The 24,970-nt window shown below is 43.2% G+C and overlaps 1 protein-coding gene across 1 annotated transcript; it reads right to left on the bottom strand.

Moving 5' to 3' along the window:
* Positions 1-876: 876 nt before the first annotated feature.
* Positions 877-24,080, bottom strand: LOC308327864 (methylated-DNA--protein-cysteine methyltransferase-like). The gene is made up of 5 exons (XM_080781435.1): positions 24,054-24,080; positions 21,637-21,782; positions 11,926-12,089; positions 6,344-6,483; positions 877-1,016 (listed from the first exon to the last, which is right to left on the bottom strand). Exons 2-5 carry the CDS (start codon positions 21,771-21,773, stop codon positions 888-890), a joined length of 570 nt encoding a protein of 189 aa, XP_080637561.1. The 5' UTR covers positions 21,774-21,782; positions 24,054-24,080; the 3' UTR covers positions 877-887.
* Positions 24,081-24,970: the final 890 nt, after the last annotated feature.

Genomic DNA, 24,970 nt, shown 5'->3' with positions numbered 1-24,970 from the left:
GCAGGAGGGAGCTCTGACACACTGTAGCAGGCAGAACACTCACAGGGCAATTCATAATTGGTAGACTGGGGCTGCGCAGGGAGGGAACTATACACAGGAAAAGCTATTTATAAATTAAATAACGTTAAAATGCGAGAGTACGAGATGGAAAAGTGTATTTTCCAAATGTACTTTAAATCAAAAATCGATTTTGTAATTAGTAGATCTATTTTGTGAAAAGAAAATAAATAAAGAGGAAAAAAAAGATATTCATATATATACTGTATTGTGTTCCGCATCGCCACTTCTGCTGTTAAGGTGGCTATAAGGCGAGGGCAGACAATGAGATATAAACGAAGACAAAACAAGCGGCTCACAACAAAGCTTTGTAGCTGTAAAATTCAGAGCCTTTATCACTGGATGTTGAACAAAGCATTCACTTGGCAGGAAATTAAATAACGAACGATGGTTACAAAGACTATTTCTGCTCAGGAAAAAGGGGTGAAAAAACCCAACAACAACAGTGCTAGAGACATATTTTTAAGGGAATAATAATTCTTTAGAAAAAACATTCCAGCAATATCTGGCAAATGCAACAGAGGCCCCTGGGAGTAGGTGTTTGTAATTCCTACTGTTCTCTGTTTAAGTTATTTTTGTACATTCTAATTCCACAACAACTCTGTATCACATTAACGATGCAGCATCTCTATTCTTAGAGTAAAAAAAAAAAAGAAAAGGGAAAAAAAAGAAAGGAGAACATAAACTGAATATTTACAAGTAGCTCCAGTTGTTCCACGGTGCGTGCCAAGTACGCTAAACTTTACGGCCCTGTTTTGTGCAATAAAAAAACCTGGCCTTGTGTGTTTGTGTGTGTGTGTGCGCGTACCAAATGAAGGACAGTTGGGTTTTTAGCCTTCCCCTCCTCTCCTCTCATGGGTGAGCAGCCATTGTTTCAAATGGTCGCCCTTGCCGCCCATGTATGCCCCACTCTGTCCGCTGCTGGAGATGACTCTGTGGCAAGGGATAAGGAGCGGAACCTGGAAATTGGGGAGAGAAAACGTAATTACAGAATGCCATAAGTGGGGACAGAAAATGATACAGTCGGCGCTCGAAGCGTGTTCGAGTGGCCAGGAGACACAGAGCATATGCTTTATGCGTTATCTGTTTATTTCTAAATAGACAAAATGTCCATTGTCATATAAACAAGAAAAAGTTAGCAACAGAAAGGCAGAACCTGACTGGACCACTACTAGTGGCACCATTCACAACTTCACATGTAATGTTTGGCATAATGGCATAATGTATCTAATGTAAAACAGAGACAACGTGCTAGTTTTAGTAAATAAACACTACATCCTAATTATGAAACTTGCATAAAAAACTGCTGCATCAAAATAAGACAAATTTTTTAAGCCTCACTGATTTTTGTTGACAGCAACCCAAATGTTTGAGGCTGATGCTACACGACATGCATTATGCATAGAGGAATCCCACATTTACCACATAAATGTAATGTCGTACAAGCGACCACAATGTTCATGAAATCATGAATCTGCATTTTTCTTTCTGGAAAAAAAATGCCAATGCAAGCAGTGTCTGGTTTGATCGTGAACAAATCTACATCGAGGGTGACTGTTTGGTCTTTGGGTATAAATGTTTCTTCTTTTTTTTTTTTTACACTTTAATAGTGTAAAAGGAAAGCAGCAATCAAAAATTAATGGGCAAAAAACACCAGCAGGATGAATATTCAATCGAGAGGGTGTCAACATTAAGATCTGATAACCCTGTGATCATTAAAAGGAGGAAGTCGCTGGAGCGTTTACTCTTGTTACAGACGACTGCCAGGGGGGTCCGGAGTTCTTTGTAAACTAAATGGCTGGAGAAGGATTAAACAAGCAAGCTGAAAACACTTCCATCGTTAACAATAGTGGCAATTTGGGGCTTGAGTTACAGCATTTATTCATTTCAGAGCATAACATAATGTATGCCTTCCTGATCATACATTCAAAATGCACGCGAGGGCAAAGACATCACCAATGCCCCGACCATCCTACCATTGTGCTGCAAACTATCCTGTTCCATTTATTAGTCGAGTCTTTGGATTGATTGGTGCCGTGACTTGATCACTGTGCCTCTGGCCGCTTTTTACAACGGCTGGACATCCAGCGCGTTTCGGTTCAAATCCATCATTAAACCCTCTCCCGTATCAACAGCAATAAAACTTTCCGAGCCCCAGATTAACCTTGCAGACAGAGAAATACTGCTCCAGTATTCAGATCAATACTGTTCCCCGGGTTTGGAGGGATAGAGCAGGGTACCCTCAAGGCCTTCAGGATCTGCCTCTTCACTTGGGGCGGGGGGGGGGGGGCTGGAGCCCCTGCACCAGGCTTATCAATACTCAAATCCTGGTGAAAAAACAAGTGCCACAGAGAGGCGAGGATCGATCCAGCTACACTGAGCTTTTCACAGCTGAAGCCCGAGTGGACTGGCGCTGCTGACAAGTAATTGACACTGACAATCTGACTCTGGATCAGCCCCTCCCACCACCATCACCACCACCACCACTACCCAATAAATGGAAAGAAACGTCAGTAAGAAGTGGGCATGTTAGACGTCCCTCTCGAACGTGTAATGCATCATGTAGAAAGTGATGACTGCGTTATAAAAATGAGCACATTTCGATGCAGAAATTGCTTTTTTACCAAGTCCAGTCAATTCAAACTTTTACTTGTATGGCAACATTTCATGCGCACAGAAACCCCCTGTGCTTCACATGAAACGCATACAAAAATACACTGCCATTATTATTAATTTCCATGTATTATACAGTCTGTTTATTCTGAGATATTAAAGTGTTTATTTAAAACACACACATGTATCACCAAGGGAAGCACACGGCACTGTGGGGACACGTGGAAGTTCACTTTGCTTACACCACGGCAAAAACATTAAGCACACGATTGTGTATGGGAGGTCTAGGGACTACCTCTGTGCTTCCACCTCTTTATAAAGTACTACATGCCGCTTCCAGCCCTGTACAAGCACTGTTCTTTTCCACATGTGCATAATGTACAGTATTTGTTTTGTACATACAAAGTACTGCGCCTGGTTCTATCGCTAGCATAAAGCACTGTGTCTGTACCAGAAATGAGTCTATAAATGAGTTAGGCCGTGGCTACACTGGCTATAGTCTCACGTGGTCAGTTAGACGTGGTCAGCCACATTATTTTACGTCATCAATAACTGAGACGTTAGATATATATATTATTGTCTGACTACCGTGAGACTAGGCTGTGGCATGTTTTTTTTTTCATCCCACGATTTTGCAACCCATATTTTTCTCCCAGTGTCAATTATCTAATGTAATGGTGGGCGCTACACCTCGTCTGCCAACCTGGGGGGGGGGGGGGGGGGGGGGGCAGCGGACTGACCTCATGACTGACCTCACCGACCTTCTATGCATGAGGAGTCCAAGCTGCTTCTTTTCACCTGACAGGGAGGAGTCCCCCCCCCCCCCCCCCCCCGGACATAGCGTGTGGAAGGAACACGTTATTCTGACCAGTTCCTTTCCCCTCCATCAGGCACCCCAGCTGGCCAGGGGGAGGTAGTTTAGAGACCAGGATTACTGCATGTTTTTTGTGGGGGTACCTACCCTAGGGGGACACGGGGAGAACATGCAAACTCCACACAGAAAGGCCCTTTCTCCAACCCCGCCTCGGGTATGGGCACTGATGACGCGGAGGAGGAAACACGCCCCCCAGCGCCCACGGCGTGTGTCCCCAGTGGGAATCGAACCCAGGACCTTCTAGCTGTGAGGCGGCAGCACTACCGACTGTGCCACCGTGCCCCCGGCTGTGGCATGTTTAGTTCTGCGCAAGCCAAGAGGAGGGAAAGAGAGCCATTGGTCCACAAAAAAGGTACAGTACCATCTATTCTGCTGTTTGGAAACACCTTGGAGTCTGGAGGAACAACAAATACTGTGCAAGATGTATTACACAGTGGTGTCTCCATTAACACAATATGACCCATTTGTTTAATCATCGGAAAATAAAGGGCTGGGAAAAGTCATTATATCTTTGCCATTGTTTATTACAAAACCAAAGGATTTTACTCTTATGTAGGCGTATAATACAAATCTTGAACCATGAATCAATGAATATTTCACTTTTTTTGCACTAATTGAGCAGTCCTAACAGGTGTTGTGCTAGCCTGGGAACCAGACAAATCTGCCACAGGAAAATAATAAATCCCTGGGGAGATTGGTCCAGCACACCTCAGTTTGAATTACATTTCGCTCACCCCAGAGTTGTGGGTGACCAATCGGAGCCCACTATTCAAGCTGAGACGTTTTTTTTTGCTGTGACGTTGGAATCTGTTTGTAACCGCCCCTTGGAAACAATGATTTAACACCAAAGTTCTGGCTATGCCAGGCTAGCGTTGTGCTGTGTTCCATCTCTGTATAAGGACCTATACATTACATACGGTGGGTGAAGTGCTCTGTTCAGAGGTGGAAAGTACATTTACTCAAGTACTCTACTTAAGTACAATTTTGAGGTATTTTTTTACTTTACTGTATTTCCAATAGTATTTCCAATTTTCGATACTTCTACTTCTACTCCACTACATTCCATCTTAAGAGATAAATATTGTATACTTTTACTAGACTAAAATGAATTGAAAACATAATTTGCTAGTTACTTTGTAGATTTTGATTACCGGTATTATAACAAAAATCACACCCGTGTGAACTGAGTGGTGCAACTCCCCTCTCTCCCTCCCCTCCTCTCTCTCTCATTAGCAGGCAACAGTGCAGCACTAATACTATCTCTCTCTGTTTCTGGCACAACAGCGCCCCTACTGGTACTCATAGTCATATACTGGTGCTCATGGCCACATAGGTGAACACATAGGTGAACACTGTTCCTTGGAGTGGTTGCACCACTCAAAAAACACATGAACCACTTCAGCCCTATATATTCCGGCCATTAAACAAAATATATACAATAATAGATCTACAAGCTCACAATTTGCTACAATGTGACTCACTGCGAGCTTAAATAGCAGATCTGCTATTTAAAAAAGATTTGTATGCATTTGAAAACTTGTAATGGGACATTCTGCATAATGAGTATACTTTCTACTTTTGGTACTTTAAATTCATTTTGAAACCCAATACTTTTGTACTTTTCCGGGAATTTTATAGTATCTCTACATTGCAGTTCAACAGTATTGATACTTCAGTAAAGAATGTCACTACTTTTTCTACTGGCTCTGTTAAACCCAGTGTTGTTTTCGTCGACTGAAACTAAGGCGAAAAATGTTCGTCGACTACCTTTTTTCACTGAGGAAATGGAAACTAAATAAAAAACTAGTTGCATGCTGAAAATAGCTGATCTACAAGCTCACAATGCGTCGCGCTGTGACGCATTGTGGGCTTGTAGATTGGCTTGTACAGGTACTGTGCTCTGCCTCTCACACAGCACACCACCACACTACAGCACACGGGCGGAGCTAAACTGGCTTTGATCAAATGCTCTGATCAAAAGGCCTTCCATTTTGTACACACTGAAGGAAGCGCGAGCAAAAGGAACAACAAGGGGCAGAGACCCACCACGACAACATAGAGAAAGAGGTGGAAACAAGGGATGGGCGGGAAGTCCTAGTGCATCATTCTCACTTCTCACAGATTGGTTTATGTGAGAGGAACGTTTCACAGTGACATTTCTGTGAAAATATGATCCAATATTAACCCATTTTGGGGGCGGGAACCACCCGAGTGGCGCGCTACGAGTTTGTAGGTCTGCTATTTTTGAAAAATCGAAGAACCACTGACATAGAAACATAGCTTTTTCAGAAAACTCAGGTCAAAATGGGTTAAATGTTTGAGTGCATCCATAGTGGGGTTAATGGGGACTAGGTTCTTCGACAGTGGAACTTGCAGATATTAGGCATTCATAATCTAATACCAGTTTAACATATGGCACTGGTCTAGATTAATAGATTACTTATAAGCAATGCAAATATAGACATTTTACCATTGGAAAATCCACAGCACCTTGTGTTTTGTGGTGAAATACTGCTTATAATGGAAATATTATGTGGAAATAGAAAATAGAAATACATTATCTCTCTAATTCTCTCTCTCTTTTTTGCAACTACATTTTGTATTGCTTTATTGAATACATCTTTTTTTATGTGTGTGTACACGTCGTGAGGTAAAGGTCAAAGAAAGTCCCAATTCAATTCAAAACACATATCCTAAAATATGAAATTAAATTAAATCTCCTTCTTCTGCTCCCTTGTTGACCAAACAAAGTAAGCGAGAGAGAGGCCTTGTCAATCAAACGTCAACCCTCAGACTCACCGGGTTCCTCCTCATGGCCCCGCCCACAGCTCGCACTGCCCTGGGGTTGCCCGCCATCTCCGCCAGCCGTTTGTACGAGACCGTCTCTCCGCACTTCACACGCCTCTGAAGTATGTGCAGCACGCGGCTGGTGAACGAGTCTACACGCCAGAGAGAGAGAGAGAGAGCGGAGGACAGGGAGAGGAGGGAGGGGAGGGGAGGGGTGGAGGTTGGGTGGGGTGCGGTGGGGTGGGGGGGGTCGACGGGGGGTATGGAAAGAGACGGAGAGAGAGACAGAACCTCATTTAATCAATCACACCGAGACAGCTGATGGAGGAGCTGATGACAAGACCTGTCAAGTTACAATGTGGACGACGCACGCTCCAAAGATATATAAATATATACTGTATATGCTGTATGTACCGTGGTATTTTCAAACAGGAGCCAAAAGTTTTACGCAGCGTTGCATTTCAGTCAATAGGCCGAACATGCGTTCTGTATTACTGTACTGTACTGTATGTCCTGTGAAGACAATGTCTTCTATGTTGTTTATAAAATATTTTGGCAAGGTCAAACTCTTTGTCAGAACGTAAATTAACCTGAGCTCATCCGATCTGTTCACTATTTTTAGAATAGTCATTAAACATGTAAATACATAATACCATTACCCAGTTTGACCTTAGAAGTAGCTTTTAACACGATACAGTATAGCTGATGTGAGAAAATCATTCCGAAAGCAGAAAAATCTAGGTTATGCTTTGAGAGGTCAAAGCTAAAATTAAAAAAGTTCGCTCATTCATTTAAAAGGATTAAGAGGGGCCAAAAAGACTGTGAATCTGCTCCAGATTTTTAATAATAATAATTTGAATGTTGCATACCATTTGTGGCAGCGGGATGACTTTGAGGTTAATCAGACCAATTTGTCCTTTTAATTGCTTTCTATTCAGAGTCGATTCATTATATCATCTTCACTTAAATGGCGGAATTCTTCAAATCAGCTCCAGCTTAACCCGCCACATTAACGGCTTTGATTTCATTAGCACTTTAGCTGCGCTGTTATCTTATTCGGGATTACCAGAAAGTGACTGAGGAGGCATGTATTTGTACAGCTCCGACTGTTACTACCGACTGAGAAGACAGTGTGCATATGAAAGCGACATATCGAAAACCTCAGAAGCTACACACAGTTGTGAAGTTGTGCAGACAAGTGAACAACACTTCGTCGCACTGTGAACAAGACAGGGGAACAATAGTCTAGTTATTTGGGGGGGGGGGGGGGGGGGGGGGGGGGGTTGAGCTACTGTAGGGTGGAATTCTTCCAGTCTATACATGTACTCGGTCATAAAAATTCAATTAGTGATCTCCCATTCTCTCTCATTTATGTGGTCTAAAAGAGCACATGACAAGTGATCTATGTGAAATCCTTCTAAATTGGCATTGTGTGAAAACATGTCACACCCCTGACTGTCTTCTGCAGAGTGAACATCCTTTGCTCCCCAGGCTCCCCTCGCTACCTTATAGTCACTCTCCGCTACACAAAGCCACGCGAACAAGGCAATTTGCCTAAACTGGGGGGAATAAGTGTAAAACCTAAAGGGGATACATTTGATTGATGCGCACCCATGTGAGTTCTTTGTCTTGAACAAGGCCCGTAGGTACTGTTTAATAATTTTTCAGGTAATAATCACGCTGTCAACGAGATGACGGGCTCTTACGCTACGACAGACTTAATGTTATGAGGAGATAAGATGCCGCCACTGGAATTTCTTTTATGCATTATTCTCCCTCATAACGCATGGATTTGGCCACATGATGCGTGTGGTACATATTGATGTCTCTGGCGTCGCTGGTGGGTAAATGACAACATGCCCAGTCCATGGTTATGACAAATCCCCATTGATGCGAACATTATTGACAAGCCGCGAAAGTCAATGTCACGCCAACAAGACAGCAGTTTTACCCACAAGCAGGCTGAGCGGCTACAGGAGCAAACCTTACACCAGTGGTTCTTACTGGTGGTTCTTTTCTGGATCGCGGCCCAATTGGAAATCTCAAAAGCGTCCACGGCCCACCCACCAGACCACGGCAGCGGAAATGGGTGAGCTGATTGGGTTGAGGTTAACTGGCCTGTGTGCGTTTTCAGTTCATTTTGAATGATGAATCAATGGATTAAGCTTCAGCTTGGATCAATACTACTTTAAGTTCCTATTCATCACAATGAAAAGTCATTTTTCAAGGTTTTTAATTTGTATTTATTTAACTTTATTTTTATATACAGTATTAAGTGTTTAGTTAAATCATTTGGTGGCCCACTTGCAATATCCTCACGGACCACCAGTGGGTCCCGGGCCACAGGTTGAGAACCGCTGCCTTATACACCAAGCCGGAGCGGTCGCTTCTCTCAGATGGACGTGGCCCACTAAATAAAAGGTCTAAAAGTGTCTGTGGTTTTTATCCACAAGTCCAGGGGTTAAAGAACTTTGCCCCTCAGCCGCATCGGAGGCAGAGATTCCACGCGGGTCACTTGAGGTGACCAGCAATGATTTGGAGAGCGCTCCCCGAGCCCCATACTTCATAAAGGGCTTAATACGGTGTGTCTGGGGTCAGGACCCTCTTTAGATAGGGGTGCAGTGATGTCAATTGTTTAAATAAAAGTTGAGAGGTACCACTTACAGGTTTACAGACGTCCCATGATTATGTCACAGGTCATTACCTACCGCGAGGCCAGGTGACAGGGCCATTGGACAAGCCAGATTGAACCAGAGCACAATCGATGAGCAGGAATGGATATGATATTATATATAGAGAATGAATTGGTGTGTGTGTGTGTGTGTGTGTGTGTGTGTGTGTGTACTGTGTGTGTGTGTGTGTGTGTGTGTGTACTGTGTGTGTGTGTGTGTGTGTGTGTGTGTGTGTGTGCGTGTGTGTACAGTGTGTGTACTGTGTGTGTGTGTGTGTGTGTGTGTGTGTGTGTGTGTGTGTGTGTGTGTGTACACACACAGTACACCCCACACACACACACACACACACACACTGTACACACTGTACACACACACACACACACACACACACACACAGTATACACACACACACACACACACACACACACACACACACACACACACACACACACACACACACACACACAATAATATATATGCGCATACATACTTATACATGCATATATAGTAGCTTAAAAATAAAAGAATACATTAGATTCGCCTGGCCTTCCTAATGATAGGAGGTGATTTGCAGCTGACAGTCAGCACCTCAGCATGGTTGTAAGAATAAAAAGACAATAGTAGAAATCAGCCGCCCTCATTATCCTTTGTCTCTAATGGGCGGCAGAAGACTCTGACTCTCAGTCTCTCTCGAGTCTTTGAGGGATCCATACTTTTGAAGGCTGACAGGGTGCTGATGATTCTCTGATTATTCGATATTCTGAAAACGTTCATTTCCCTAATTCCTTCTCCACATCACAGGGGCGAGTCCCGGTGAGCGTCTCATCTCACCCTGCGCCGTGCACAGAGGGAGGCACAGGATCCCTGCAAGAATCTAGTCATTTGGGGCTTTGAAGAGCACCCCCTCCCTCCCCACCCCCTTCAAGCCCACCCGCCCGCACCCCCCTCCCCCCCTCACACGTTCCCTGTGCCGCTTACCGAGACTAAGATCCTCTCGTCTGTTACATATGGATGTATAATTAATGAGATAAGAATATGCATTGCTTTAAGAGTGCGCGATGGCGTCTGTGTTTTTTTTATTTTTCGGGGAGGTGAATGTGCTGGGGCGTATGTGCACGCATACGGGCACATACAAACCACACGCACACACACACACACAGCACGTGCACGTGTGTATGCGCGCCGGCACCTCTGCTCTAACACCGTCGACCAAAGTTGCATTTGATGTTGTGTGTGTGACAGTCAGGGGTGTATATAAAAGTGTGTCTCACATCTCCTTTCATGTCACCTCCACAGCACCAGGTATATACGGTGACAGCTAATATGAAAAGTGGCTTGTTTTGTCAGAAATGTGTAAATAAACATGGCAACACTTCAAGTGAAGGTCACAACTCAATATTACATGACAACCGCCGTGTGTGCGAGAGCTGCGACATGCGCGTTCTCCCACAAGATAACTGAGCAAACAATAGTTGGTTGTCATATAGATTGTAATGACCTGATTACATTTTTGTCCCCCTTCCCCCATGCACAGTTGCACACACTAGGCAGCATGACTAGAGTGACTGGGAATATGTACATTATTAAGTGCAATGCTACTCCTTAGCATTTGTGAATCAACAACAAACATTAAAAAAAAAGGGAATCCGTTTTTCTTCCCTCAAAAGATGAATACTCCTGTTGTGCACATTTAACATTCTTTACACCGACGTGGTCTTGTGGTTTAGACTACTGAGAGCAATCCGAGCTTAAACCCTGTATTTACCGATCCCCCAAAACAACAGGCGAGGGAGAGAGGAGCGTATACCGCGGCACAATCACCTATTCAGATCAGGTACTAATGAAGAATTCCATCTATCCTGAAATTTAATTAAAACCCAAAAGACTTCAGATGAGATGCGATTTGAAAGAGCCTGGGGCTGGTACACAAGCACTTGGTGGTGAAGGGAATCACACTGTAAGTTGATATCGTAATTGGTCCTGATGTATTTCTGCATTGCCTGCGTGGGATCGGGGGACCCATAGCTGTATACTGGGTCTCAATGGAGTACCTGCTCATTGAAAATGCCATCACTCAAGCACTGCAGATCTGCATGAAATTAGAGAGCAACTAAGGCCTGATTGCAGGGGAAGAGAGAGGCACAATTGTTAAATGCATATATTATAGTTTTTTTCCCCTGTGTATGTGAGATTTCTTGCCTAAGTGAGTTCTGAAAATGTTAAAGTTAAAATGCAATAAGGATTTCCGCATAATAAAGTTCAACTGGCTAACAAGTGTAAAGAAAAACAACGTTGAACTGTAGACGTAGGCCTACAGAAATGATTTCACAAATACGTCGTATAGGCCCAGATAATTCCATGACCCAAAAAAAAAAGCCACGTCAACTAATAATTAATTCCTCAAATTTCACTCAATGCCTCCAATCATATACTCTGGTGTCACGACTTCTGCTTGAAAGGACACTAATTGTCCATTCTTGGAGCTCTCTTTTCGTTTTCCTTGCCGTAGGTGACTGGTCAAGCCAACAATAAGCTCATTCAAACTTTACTACCATTCACATGTTCTCATTAAAAAAAAGCTTCCTGTCTGAAAATGTCAAGAGTGGAATTCGATCAGTTTCAAAGAATGTGCCAAGAATCATGGGAACGCTTGCCAAGACTAACACGCGTAGTAAGAGCTGCCACAGATTACTGAACCAAGTTACAGCTCTGTGTTCTGTTCCCTCTCTTTCACTCACTCACTCACTCACCCTCTTGCGCCCCCCCCCTCCACCGCCTCCTCGCTCTCCTTCCCTCTCTCCCTCAGCCATAAAATACTTCATTATAACACAGTGAGCCAGCGAGTGTAAGTGATGTAACTGACAATTAAGAGTGAAGGCCTGATCCCAGTCATGGCTCTGCAAATATTTATCCATGACAGACCTCCTTGCAGGGCGGGGTGGTGAAAGGCGGGGAGCGGGAGACTCCCAGCGGTCTGAGGCTCACTGAAGTACGCCTGGAGCCATTCCACACAGCGCTGCGACTCGGGGCCGCTTTCCGCCGGGCCGTCGACGCTGACCACGCAGCGCAGGGGGGCCTCGTCACTCCTGTGAGGGGATGGAACAGGGGGGAGGGGGGTGAGGGGCAGTCGGTGGGAACAGGGGATGGGGGGACAGCGGGGGGGGGGGGGGTGGGTTGAATAAGTAATCATAATAAAAGAATTCTCAGGTCGAGCAGCGTTAAAATGTGTCATGAGAGTGTAATAACATGCCACGGGTGAGAAGGCATGCGTGATGCTGATGACATCATTTTGCGTTGAGTCGCAACAACTAGGCATTAATCTGTGCTGCGTTTAAAATCTGGAGTTACACATTAAAACGAGCGGCTTATTTTGACATGCATTGTGACAAGTTTCAGAGCCGTTAAAGATATTTCTTGAGTGTATGCTTAACAGTAATCCTGACAGTACATTTAAGGCACAGTATGATAAAGTATATAAGCAAAGAGAAAAGGCGTTAACAAGTTACTTCAAACAAGCTTTGGAAAAATAAAGCAAACCCAAAAAAACGGCTTTTGAAAAATAGTTTTCAAAAGCCTCGGAGCCAAGTTTTGCAGGAAAAGTTGGGAGCAAAGCACAACAATGGTTTTCAATCGTGCTTGGGTGTAGTTTATAGTTCATGAACAGAATAAGTGGATTTTTTTTTTTTGGCCAGAGTGGTGTTGGCCAGCCGAGCTGTAAACTTGGACATGCATCTTAGCATGAGAAGACGCTTGGAGGAATTTGCCGTCGGTTGACTTGGCATCACTTAACAGCTGAGTTTTTCTCTACAACTGCTGACCACCCCCCAGGTCAAGACAAGCAGACTGACCCATATTTGACACTTAAAGACCCTACTGGGAAGGTTCTTCTCTTAGCATGTGCATTACTGCAAAGTGGACCTCAAGCTGTGTTGCTGGATCTGAAGCATGCCGCGCCAATTCCATTAACTGGTGTACAGGACTTATAAATAAATAATGTCGCCATTTAAGTGCCCTTTTTCAAAATTGGTTTATCCTGTATGGTATTAATAATACACATTTACTTTGTTAAACACACAGACCGTCTCTCTCCTCCCCGCCTTAATACATTCAGTCAACATGGCCCTAAGTGTTTTTACACTCCTGCAGGTCACAGTTTGAATAACATTTTATATTGGACAAGCTGTTTTTTTTTTGTTGAGTGTTATGACTGAGCAGGTCCGTTTTCAGTTGGAACCACTCCTCGCCTGCTAGTTTGCGGCCAGCGTGATGGAAATCTCCTGGGTGTCGTTTAACACTGGGTGTAAATACAGTAAAAAGGTGTAAATACTCTCATTTCTAAATAAACCACACGGCAGTTTATAGCCGGAGTGGCGAAAAACTCGGAAGCCCACCGAGCGCTCCTGCGCTGAGACCCGCTCAAACAATGGCCATGGCTCATGGCAATCTCTGTCGGCATGGGTGAGTGCCCAGCCAGCCCCTACTTGTCATTGTCTCTCCTTTCTACCCCCCCACCCCCCTGCTCTCCTGCCCCCCCCCCCACCCCCTCTATTTCTCTATCCTCTCTCTACAGCCCTTCTGGCTCTCCACAACTTACACCCCCCCCCCCTTCCAACAACCCTTTCCACTTCTCTCTTTCTCTCAGCAACGATCTTCCGACCACTGTTCCCTCCCAGCAACCCCCCCCCCCACACACACACACACACACACACCCCTCCCTCCCTTCCTCCACCAGCAGCAGCAGCAGCACCTCTTCCCCTCCGCACCCCACCATCCAACACCCCCCCGTTTTCTCTCTGAGAGGATGTTCCAGCCGCTGCACACTGACAGCTCGGGGATATTGTGTGTGGAAATGTTCCTGTTGGACCCCGCAGGCCTCTTACAATCTACCGGACAAAGGGTAGCGCACCTTTGCTTAAGGCTTCGCACCTTTGACCTGCGACTCGCACTTCAAACTTGTCACCACGGCTAATTTTTTTCCCCAACTCCCCATCGGCGCTCCCGTTACGGGATGCGCCCGCCAAAAAAGAATCGCTCGCTCGGTTAACAACGTAAGCCCCTACTGTATATACTCTGTTGTACGGTGAATGACAAAAATAGTAGATCTACAAGATCATGCAATATATTGTGTTTACTTAAAATACCTATTTGCTATTTTGTTAAACATAAAGAAATGACTGAAGAATGCCCAAAATAAGGACGGGAGGTTGAAAGTGGTTAAAAGTCAACGTGACACAGCACAGGTAACGGGCAGTAAACAACAAAATGGACACCGACACTGGGTGCGTTAGCATTGTCACCAGCACCACGGTTGTTTCTGAAGAACATTGAACCAATAAACATACTGACCCGCTACGGGCTACATGTACACTATTACTACCCGCAAGAGTCCATTAGGGGCAAACATTACACTCCCAGAGTAAAATGAACATTGAGGATTTTACTGTGTACAGTGACTACACTCGAAGCACAATTCAAACCTCATCATATAGGATCTTCATGAAGGCCATATTGGCAAATTAGAAATTGTGCCCTTGAAATGAGAGATTAGAGATGTCTAATAAATGTCACGTCAATTACATTGAAATCCTCAGAGGAGAGGCAATCTTCACATTGTCTTGAGATGAACATCATGCTACAGTATTTGATTTTATTCCCCGTCTATATGGAAGACAACTATTATGAACAGCTTTTTAATAACTGTGCTTAAACTGGCCATGTTCCAGTTTCACTAAACTACTCAAATTTGGACCATGCACAAAATGTGATTGTTTGAATGAACCTATCTTTTGAGTGATTAGAATAACAGCATATCCTATAGCTAGGCAGGCATACAGTACCTTTTTTTTTCTACCTCGAGGAAAGGATATGAGAAACTAATACTGAAATAGCCAGGAATTGCTGCAGCCAGTAAAAGGAATATTTCCCTTGATAGCAGATTGTGATTTGAGAGAATTTCTAATATTGTGCTCCTGTCACAATCAATTTCCAATTACCATAAATCATTGCTCCGCAAAGTGGGGAGTCATTTCGGAGTTCTACCTATTTTCTCACTCTAATATAAAGAATGAATTGAGCATTTATATAACTGTTTGGGGGTTATCATTCATCCTGCGAGAAACAATCAAAAAAGACAGAAGGATATAAAAGGCACGGGCAACACTGTATCTGAGATATAAAAAAAAAATATGAAATAAAATAAAAAACATGCTGACAATTTATTTGTCACTTTCCTTTAGCATAGTTAGAAGTTCAGTGTGTCCCCCCCGTGCCCCTTTTTTCCACTAACTCTGAGTTAGAACTCCACTTCTTCAATGTGACTTCCTCCATCAACGGTGGGCATGAGAGGGGAAACAGGTTAACCACAAGCTCTAATTGAAAGGAATCATAGCAATCTGGCGGGGGGCGTAATGGTGTGGTGCACAAGAAGGAGGAAAAACTCGGAACTCATGCCTCCATCCCGTGAAGCGTGATGGCGCTCATCCCGACTCGATCGGCTGTCACTTTTGACACCGCCTGTCAGAGTTCTCCTTCACCGATCATGGGTAACATCGCGGGTCAGAGGATGAAATAGAAAGGGCCAGGACCAGTCCGATATTTTCCTCTAGCCTTATAGCCGCGGATACTTAACTCGGAGACGTCAAAGACTCAAGAGAGCATGAAAAAAGCCTAAAATGACTGTCTAAAAAGGAGGGGGGGGAGGGGGGGGATACAGCATGTCTCTATGAATGTCAAGATCCTGATGGTCTCTCAGCCAAAGGCTGTGATACAATTGTAAGCCACTTGCTCAAATGGGGCCCGTTCAACCATTTGAAGATCATTCCGGATGCCTATCTGAGACGCGGCGGCCCTAAAGTAAAGTCGAGAGCTTTCGAGATGCAGCTGAGCCATAACGAGTTGCTTTTTATTCCATCCTTGTTGTTGTTGCTCCGCACTGTTATTTCGTAAAGAAAACATCCGGGGGCCAGATTAACAGCTCTCCGGATAACCAACAACTCTTATTAGCGAATGTCCACCGAAGAGGCCACAGCGCTCAATCCAATACATAAAGGTGGTGGTAAAATACTGCAGAGTAGGCAACAATGCACACAACAATTAGGGCCTTCTCCCTACTGGCTAACCACGCGAGTCAGTGAAGGCATGTATTACCGCAGCCTAAACTCTTGCTCCATTATGTAGTAGTATCCACACCTCGACGCGGCAATGTTTATCTACAACAGACTACTGAGCAGTTTCAAATAGCATTTTTAGCCTCTATTCTCAAGTGCCACAGTAAGAGATTCCAATTACCCCGAATGGTAAGGAGCCAGTGAGGGAGACGTAAAGTACATTAGGGATCCCCTGTAACTGCAGGGACCTTTTAGAGCCTCGACTGAAGAGGGCCGAGAGACTGTGGGCGTGCGTTGGGGGGGGACGGTGACCCTGCATGGATAGCCCCTGTCAAAACTTGACCACGTCAAGCACAAAGGCATTATGGGAATCCAGTGTCACCAAGTCCTAATTACTGTCTGTGTTCGGAGCAAATTACTGCCTTGTTCCTCTGATTAGCGAGGAGGCTAATCTTCACCTGTGTACGCCAGCACTGCTGAGGGCCCTTGAGTGTTAGCGCTTCGTCTTCTGTAATTTATTTTTAAATCAGTGCCCGCTCCCAGGAGTTTTGAGTGTTTTGTTGTGAACCGCTTACCATGATCCCCACCACCGCCCCCTCACCCCTAAATCCTTGACTAAATCCTTGTTTGGTGCCGCAGGAAGATAAGCAAGAACAACACTTGGGCATAATTGACTCGTACTCCTCTCCAAGATGTCAGAGCGGCATCATCTCTCCGCATAGCCATATTGCCTTAGTATGTTACACACTGTACCCTGCTGTGCGGGGAAGATACAGGAATCCAATCAAGTTCCAAAAACAAACTGGCGTCGCCCTTTGTGCCGGGAAACTTCTTGGGTTGACAGCGGGGGAAAACATCCATGGCAGCTCTACTTTTAGTCTACATCTCCAGCCCACGCAGCCTCCCTCTCAGGCAAACCGGCGCCCGTCGTCACCGAGGAGGGTTCCATTTTAGAAATCACACAGAGCATTCACAAAGATTTTCATCCGATTGACAAGTGAATGTCAGACAGTGCCTCGCCTGCGTATAGGGGCGGTTTACAGGTAGCGTGTTACACAGGTGTTGGTTTACACAGGAAATGGCACATGCAGCCTGATTGGGGCCGTCCCGGGAGACAAGAGGCATAAACGCAGAGCGCAGATGGGTCCAGGCCGGGGCCATGTGGGAGCAGCACCTTAATGAATACGCAGCTGAGTACTGTACTTCACAATGTGAACAACACAATTCTAAAGGCTGCCGCCTTTTTTTTTTAACGACAATATCAAAAATGATCTGAATATCATTGCACATTTCACAATGAATCATTTATAAATACATTTCTAAAGGGACTGGGTCAGCTAGAGCAGAACGTCTTCACCTACTTTATTAATATTATGGTTGAATTGTGATCGAGCAGATCTCAATTTATATTATTACATCGCTGTTTTTTGCTTTGTATTTGTTTTCGTTCCCAATTCTATAAGCTTATTAGTCGGGACATAATTGTTAAGAGATTTCAAAATTGAGCATAGCCATCCAAACTAATTTAAATTATGTATTCTAATCATCTAAAGCATGTGTGAAAGAGAGATGGATAGAGAGAGAGAGAGAGAGAGAGAGAGAGAGAAGGGGGCGGGTGGCGAGCGGTGCAGAGAGATGGAGAGCGAAACAGAGACACAGAAGTCCCAAAGTTGTTGATGTGGTCCAAGGTGTGCGGCGCACATCAAATAAACAGCCCCCCGCACAGGAAACACATTTACTATACTATGTTATTCAGCGTGAACCAGGACATTGATTCACAGCACTACATGAGTGTGAGAAAACGATAAATGCATCACCTCAGATATTTCACACCAGTGTCGGTAGTGTGTAAAAGCTGTTGTGACAGCTTGGGTATTAGGGCTGGATAGATGGAAAATGGCTGGCCGCATATGAATGCCAATGTGACTGGGAGGGGGGGGCGACGGGTTCGACACAAAAAAACACACTCCACCTCAGAACAATTAGGCGGTTCTCAGGCACATCCAGTGTTGTCGGTGATAATGGAAAGCTGTGAGGATAACTGGTGATAAATAGACTTTAACACCCTCCTCCTTAAGAGCTATGCAGTTCCCCCTCACATGCTTAACTAATCATGACCATGGCCAGCAAATTCATACAAAAGACTAATTACTGTTGTACTTCACTTCAATCTCAACAGCCTCTTATATAAGGACTTGGGGGTTCTCCTGCCTCCTTTCTCCTCCTGATGGGTATTTTCTTTTTTTAAATTACAAGTAGGCCCGATGCTAGACAAAAGCGTTTAAAAATCGGTGATTGCTTTCATCCGCTTTAATTACATTCAGAAATGGCATTTCTGCCACATAATACACCCCTATTGTTTCAGAATTATCTGGCTTGGAGAGTAAAATCTACAATATTTGACGATGCTCCCGAGTTAAATCGCCTCTTGAAATTGAAATATGCTGCCGAAATACAAAATAAAAAGCCAGCCTTTGCTGCTGATATACTGGAAGCTTCTTGGCTTTCTGCAGAATGCTATTATTATGCATATCCAGGTAGAAAGTTAATTAACCCAAAGCTTAAGCTAATTATGGTAGCAGAATGCTATCAACCAAACGCTTTCAGTCAGACAGCTGTCCAGAATTTCATTTGCTAATCATTTGTCTTTTGCTGGAACATATGGTACATTTCCCCGCTATCACAGGAACAACAAACAGATGAAAATCATTAACTAAAAACAATGTGCAATGTGAAAAATCAGACACAGATTTATAAGGCTTTGTGTCAGAGGGAAAAAAAAGGCGGATTTATGGCTTGGGAAATATAATGATAATTTTTTGGTTTGAGCCACTTAGGATTTTCAGCAGATCACGTGACCCGCGTGTGCTGGGAATTCAGATACAGAAATATATTGTTTATATCTATATGCAAATGAGACAGAATGTTTATTGTTTATCTGTGTATTATTAATTAGAATTTTCTATAGAGGCAAAAGCAAAGAGCTTATTCTTAACAGTTAGTGGCTCCTGGCATATTTAGTGTCTGCATTTCCACTGTTTGTTTTTGTGGTGTTGTTAAAAAGCAGAAATCCCTTACCCACTGAATTAAATCAATTATTTTTCTTGAAAAATGCCTCGTGCATTATTTTGTTCCACTTCATAAAAACACATCATACCAGCTGTTAAAGAGTGATTGATATCGGCATTGCCTCGCGACATTATCTAGCAATAAAGGCTACTCAGGTTCTAATGCAACATGTCACACTCGGGCTCCTGTAGTACATTTCTATTGAGGACCTCACAAGCTAAATTGCTTTTCTCCAGCTCCCCCACATCTCAGCAAGCTTGACAGACAAATTGATCAAAGCATTGTAAAATAATATGCCCACAAAAATGTCTCGGGGCAGAAGTCCGGCCCCTTTTTTCATTTTTCACCCTAATAAAAAAAGTGCCCTATGTTTTCCTCCGTATTATGTGTCTGTACTCTGTGTGTGAAAAGAGGCGAGAAGCATCATATTTCAGATAATAGTAATCTCCTGTAAACAAAATACGTATCATTTTTCTGTGAACGCTATGACCATGCTAAACTAAGGGGCGGGGGGATGGTGGGGGGGGTGGCTGGTTAACAGGGAGCTGGTGTGTAAGGCCCCAACAGGGGTTGTTGAGATGTAATGAATTTGTTCATCTGATAGTGCCTTTAGGGCTGTCGTTAGACTGGCGGAGGAGGTTGATTTCAGGGAAAATGTTCCTAAGATCAGTTAGGAAGCAAAAGGGGCTTGAGACGTTTCTATTAGAAAGAGCTGACGGTCATGGTGTGTAAGCAATGCTTCAAGTGCGTTTATGTAGCTATAATGGCATTTATCAATAACTATCTATCAATGTCGCCAGTGCTTTTGTTGCTACTCCCGCTGCTAGACGGCAACCAATTGTGAACCGTGGCAGGGCAGGCAGGCGCGGATTCAGTCATGAAAAGCTTCCAGGCTTCGACTTCTTTTCAGACACGTTGGGGCTTCCTTGGTGATGTGCATGAACCTTAACCATTTCCGTTATCCAAAATATGTTGTCAGGGACCATTTATCATACTGACTAGCTAAGCCTACATCATACCACATCCAAAGCTAGAAAGAGCCTTGTTTAGTATGTCATAAATAAATCAATGGAAATGGCTGACCTGAACTATTACTGCTATATGCAGGCTTTTGTGAGATCTACATGTAAAGCCGCTTGCAAAGATAAGCCCATATTTTCTCACTTTATCTTTGCCTGTCTCAATGCCTGTTTACATTGTGTTACTCCAGAGCTGGCTATTGCTTCTTTGCTATCCTCTGACTGTAATATTATATTCAACTGGTCACGATAAAATCAAAATATTTGGTTTAATGGTGTTGAGCTCACACGTTTGAGAACATACAGGGGAGCGATGTAATCGGAACTACACTTATGACCGACATAGCAAACGATATTAAACTGAGAAATGATCTACTGATGCGAATCATTAGATTAATTTGCATATTCCTACTGAACCTGAACACACAAATTAAACCCTGTTCAGGAAGAGAGGGAGAAAGGTGCTTGCACATGGTTGCAGGACATCTTCCATAATCAAAATTCCATATTATTAATTTCCTCACTTCAACTCATTAACAACAAGTGGAATGTTTTTCACTGCTTGATGAATTTTAGGAAATAGCAGACAGTCAAGAAGGAAACACATGTTGAGGTATAATATACAAGACCATTAATGGGTTTCCATAAATTAGAATTTGCCATACATTTTCAAAAGGATGACTTCCTATCTGGGCGCGTTTGGAAACCAGTTTAATTTCCCAAACCAATCAAGTTTATCAAATGTGAATCTGTGATACATGGATATTTAATTTCAATCTAATCAAAACTAATCTGAGATGTGTGGTGTAGACCTGGAAATGGGAATTTGTTGGGGGGAAAAAGGAATAAGTCCTTACTGATGCTGATGCTTTAATCAGTTGGAATCACTTCACTGAGACAGATGACATTCTAGGAATGTTTATGGATGGAAAGGGCCAAGACTTTAATGGAATATTCTGGTTTTGAATGTAGGCTGACACTCAGTAGGCTGACTCAGTAGGCTGACAACAACTGTACTCAGTGTACTGTACACAACTTGAAAGGAACATAAATAAGCAGGAAGTAGCATGCCGTGCCCCCCCTTGACCTTTATTGACCCTACAGGCTCTGGCTCTAATCAAGTCCCTCGTGGATAATAAACCGTTATTTTTATTTATGTTTTCTGAAATTTCAAATATACTGCCGGAAGAATCACAACCACATGCCATCACAAATCTAATTTCGAGTCCAACTATATTCTAGGGCCCCTCATATTTCTTGTCTGCCTGCCTCATATTTTGCCCAACTTTCTCCGGGATATTTCTTGTGGGATCTACAAACATGCCCTGCTTGCGATGAGGAATGGCGGCACTCCATCACGGGAGTGGATTCTGTCTGCCTGTAAATTTCACACCTTTGTTTATCGCGTCACTGGCACACACCGGGCTGTTGTACAGTACCTTTCAGCAGGTGCGACATCCATTAGGATCTGGATGGTGTGCACACCATTCTCACATGCGCTCACTCGGATCGTCCCCAGGGGGCTGAGCAATGAGATGGTCTTCTGAGTGCACGGTCTCTCCCCCCGCTTCTTCATCTCGCCGCCCTGCTAAGAGACCACAAATTACACCGTGCTCATTGACATATTCATGTGGTAACTTTCAGCCTTTTCCCACACTTATTTGCATCGAATGATCTATTGAAAACCTAGTGGGCCGCCAACACGTGATGAGTTACATATTTGAACACCTAGCCCCCTGAACAATGTCATGATTTGACTTGATCCCTACATTACTATCTAATATTTCTTTCGTGCATGGGAAAGAATACGCCTATCTAACCAATAAATCGCCCATTTTTCCCTCCTTTCTGTTCTATATATCACATAACCCATTCTGACCTGAGATCAGATTCATACGAGGTTTCCACTGGACACACACTGGTCTGATGAACCCATTCTGACCTGAGATCAGATTCTAAAAATGTCAGTCGTTCTTCGAATTTTTCAAAAATAGCAGACCTACAAGCTCGTATCGCGCCACTCGGTGGCGCGATATGAGCTTGTAGATCTGCTATTTTTCAATAGGTAAAGCATAACATGATGCTAACACCAAAATGGGTGCCCGGTCAGAATGGGATAAATGAGAAAAACAATGCAGTCTGTTCCCTTGTCTGGTGGGGGATTCCCCAGATAGCTCGACATTATTTTCAATCCGTCATTTTTGGTTGATGGCCGGGATGTTTTTCTAGCATTAAATTTGTTCCTTAGGGTGCAACTCCGATGGGATTCTGGTTTCCAGCCCTAACAACAGCAAAAACGTGCAGCTTTTCTGACGACTGAGATGGATACTGGCAATAACCAGACAGCAGTTTCTTTTTTATTTTTACTTTGAGGGAAGGAGAGATGATTGACTATGTTATATGTGAGTTTTTGAGAGATGGAGGTTATAATAAATAAAGGTCACACTGATTGTAAAGGTTCCTACCAAGGAATCACTCCTTCTGAAACTCCTCTGACCTGAAAACTAGCTGTCCACACCAACATTAACTCTCACATTTAAAGGCCCAGTCACGTGTTTCGTTTTTCCTTTGGCCATTTTTGAATATTGATGTCCATACGATTCATCATCAGCATTTTCTGTCGGAAAATTACATTTATAATGACCGGTTATCTGTCGAAAAAGGATTTCTGCAATTTAGCAAAATCTCAGAACGGGTTTAGGCTACTGTTTAAGTTCAGAATCAACACATTCAGGCTACATTTAAAGCTTTGAGGTGTCACATACTACTACCACTCTCAATGGCTCTACTATTATAGGAAAGTGAAATAAATAAAATAAAAAGTCTAGGAATATATAAGCAAACACTGGATGTTTTAATACAATATTTATATATTTCATAGAAGTTGGCAATGCAATGATTAATTTACAATGGGTTTAATTTGAAACCACACACCACCAAGCATGTGGTTACAGTATGGGCATTCATTGTGCAGTCACAGATGTAACATTTATGTGCAGCACAAGCTCCCATTGTATTTCTGAATGGATCCATTTTGACTTGATTGTCAATTAAGCCAAACCTTACCAAAATGCTAACCTGTGCTGCAGTGTACACCATGGTGGACAATAAACAATTAACACTGTAATATAATAATGGAGTTTGGGAATAATGGCATCTCATTTTTTTTTATATTAATACTCATCTAAAAATAATCATCTGTGTTAAATGTTCATGGTCGGGTGGATATCCTCAGTGAGTGTTTAGCACAGTTTATTGATAGGATCAAAATGTATGTTTATTGAGTTGCCTATCATTGCGCACACACACAAATCCAGAGCAGAATTAGTTGTAGGCTACACAGTACACACGGCTCAATACACAAGCAACCCGTGTGGAAAAGAGGCGATTTCAAAATAGTACAGCACATTTACTGTATCGCTTTTATGGTAGATAAGAATATTTCAGCGAGACAGCATCAGGCGGCCACTTCTACTGGAATTGGAAAGGTATGGAGACTAGAGTTGCCATTGGGCTTTGGCGTTACTTTCTTTGGGAATCAATCATCCACGTGCTGCTATCCCCGGTGTTTTGAGACGTCATTATAATTCCATTATGTATAATGAAAATGTTCCATTCATGGTAAAACTAGACTTTCGGCGAACTCTTAGATAACGTATAGACAGGTTATAACAAACCAAACTACAAATAAATGTTTCATAAATCATCCCTACAAACTATATAGCGGTGTGTATAAGCCTGCTTCATGTCATGTGTGTATGCAGGTTCCCTGCTTGCATACATACCTCTGAACGCACATAAAAGCGTGTTATAAACGTATAATGTATTTAAACCGTTGTCGGAGCGGTTATCTTACATGCAGTGCCTTGCGGTCGATGCTTTTCCTTTCCTCTCTGCAAATTGCAAAACAATGAGGGCTGAATCTCTGTTCCTGTTTCTCCCGACAACGTGGTTGAGGCGGCCAATCAGAAGACGCAACGGCGGAGTCCTGCTCGCTGATTGGTTCGACAAAGTGTTCTCTCCCCCTGGTGTTCTGCCTCTTACTGTGGTTCAGGGAATGGTCCTGGATCCAGGGATGCAGGTAAATTGAACATAAATACTACTTAAAATCTATTTTTCTCATAAAGGAGACCACTGTGGAAATACGTAGGCATATACATTTAGATCATAAAGTAAAGGCAGCTATCCAAGTGTCCATATATGTAGGCCAGGGTACTAACAGTCAGGCTGCTATTGGTACCCCAGCTGGGGTTACATATTTTTAGGGCTTCTTGGTCAGTAGCCTATAATAATATAATTCACAACAAACATAACTATAGTAATAGCTTTTATGTAGGTGAATTCCAACATAAGTGAAGAAGTAAAGACTTTGTGCCAACAGACATATGTAAATGTGCGATAGGCTGTAATCTAATGCAGCTACACTGTTACTTTATTATTAAAGCTTTGTATATTGATAATTAATTAATTATTATTCTATTGTCCTTGTAGTCCTAAGTAGCAAGGTCAATTAAAAAACAACAACATTGCTCTTTAGGATAGGCCTGGTTTATACGGTATGATCACTAGTGATTTATTAGGAAGTGAAAAAAAATAGCTGATATACAAGTTTACAGCGTGTGACAGGGCAACACATTGTGAGCTTGTATTTTCAAAACATTAAAAAAAAAAAATGTTTGTAGGTATTAATATATGCCCAAAATTGGAACACCAGGTTAAAGTGGTTAAAGGTGTTCTGAGGCTGTTGTCATTTGATTTCTGGGACAGTCGAGG

Source organism: Protomyctophum bolini, assembly GCF_963924005.1.
Source record: "Protomyctophum bolini genome assembly, chromosome: 14".
In the NCBI taxonomy this organism is placed as follows: Eukaryota; Metazoa; Chordata; class Actinopteri; order Myctophiformes; family Myctophidae; genus Protomyctophum; species Protomyctophum bolini.
This window is presented reverse-complemented; position numbering and strand designations above follow the sequence as displayed.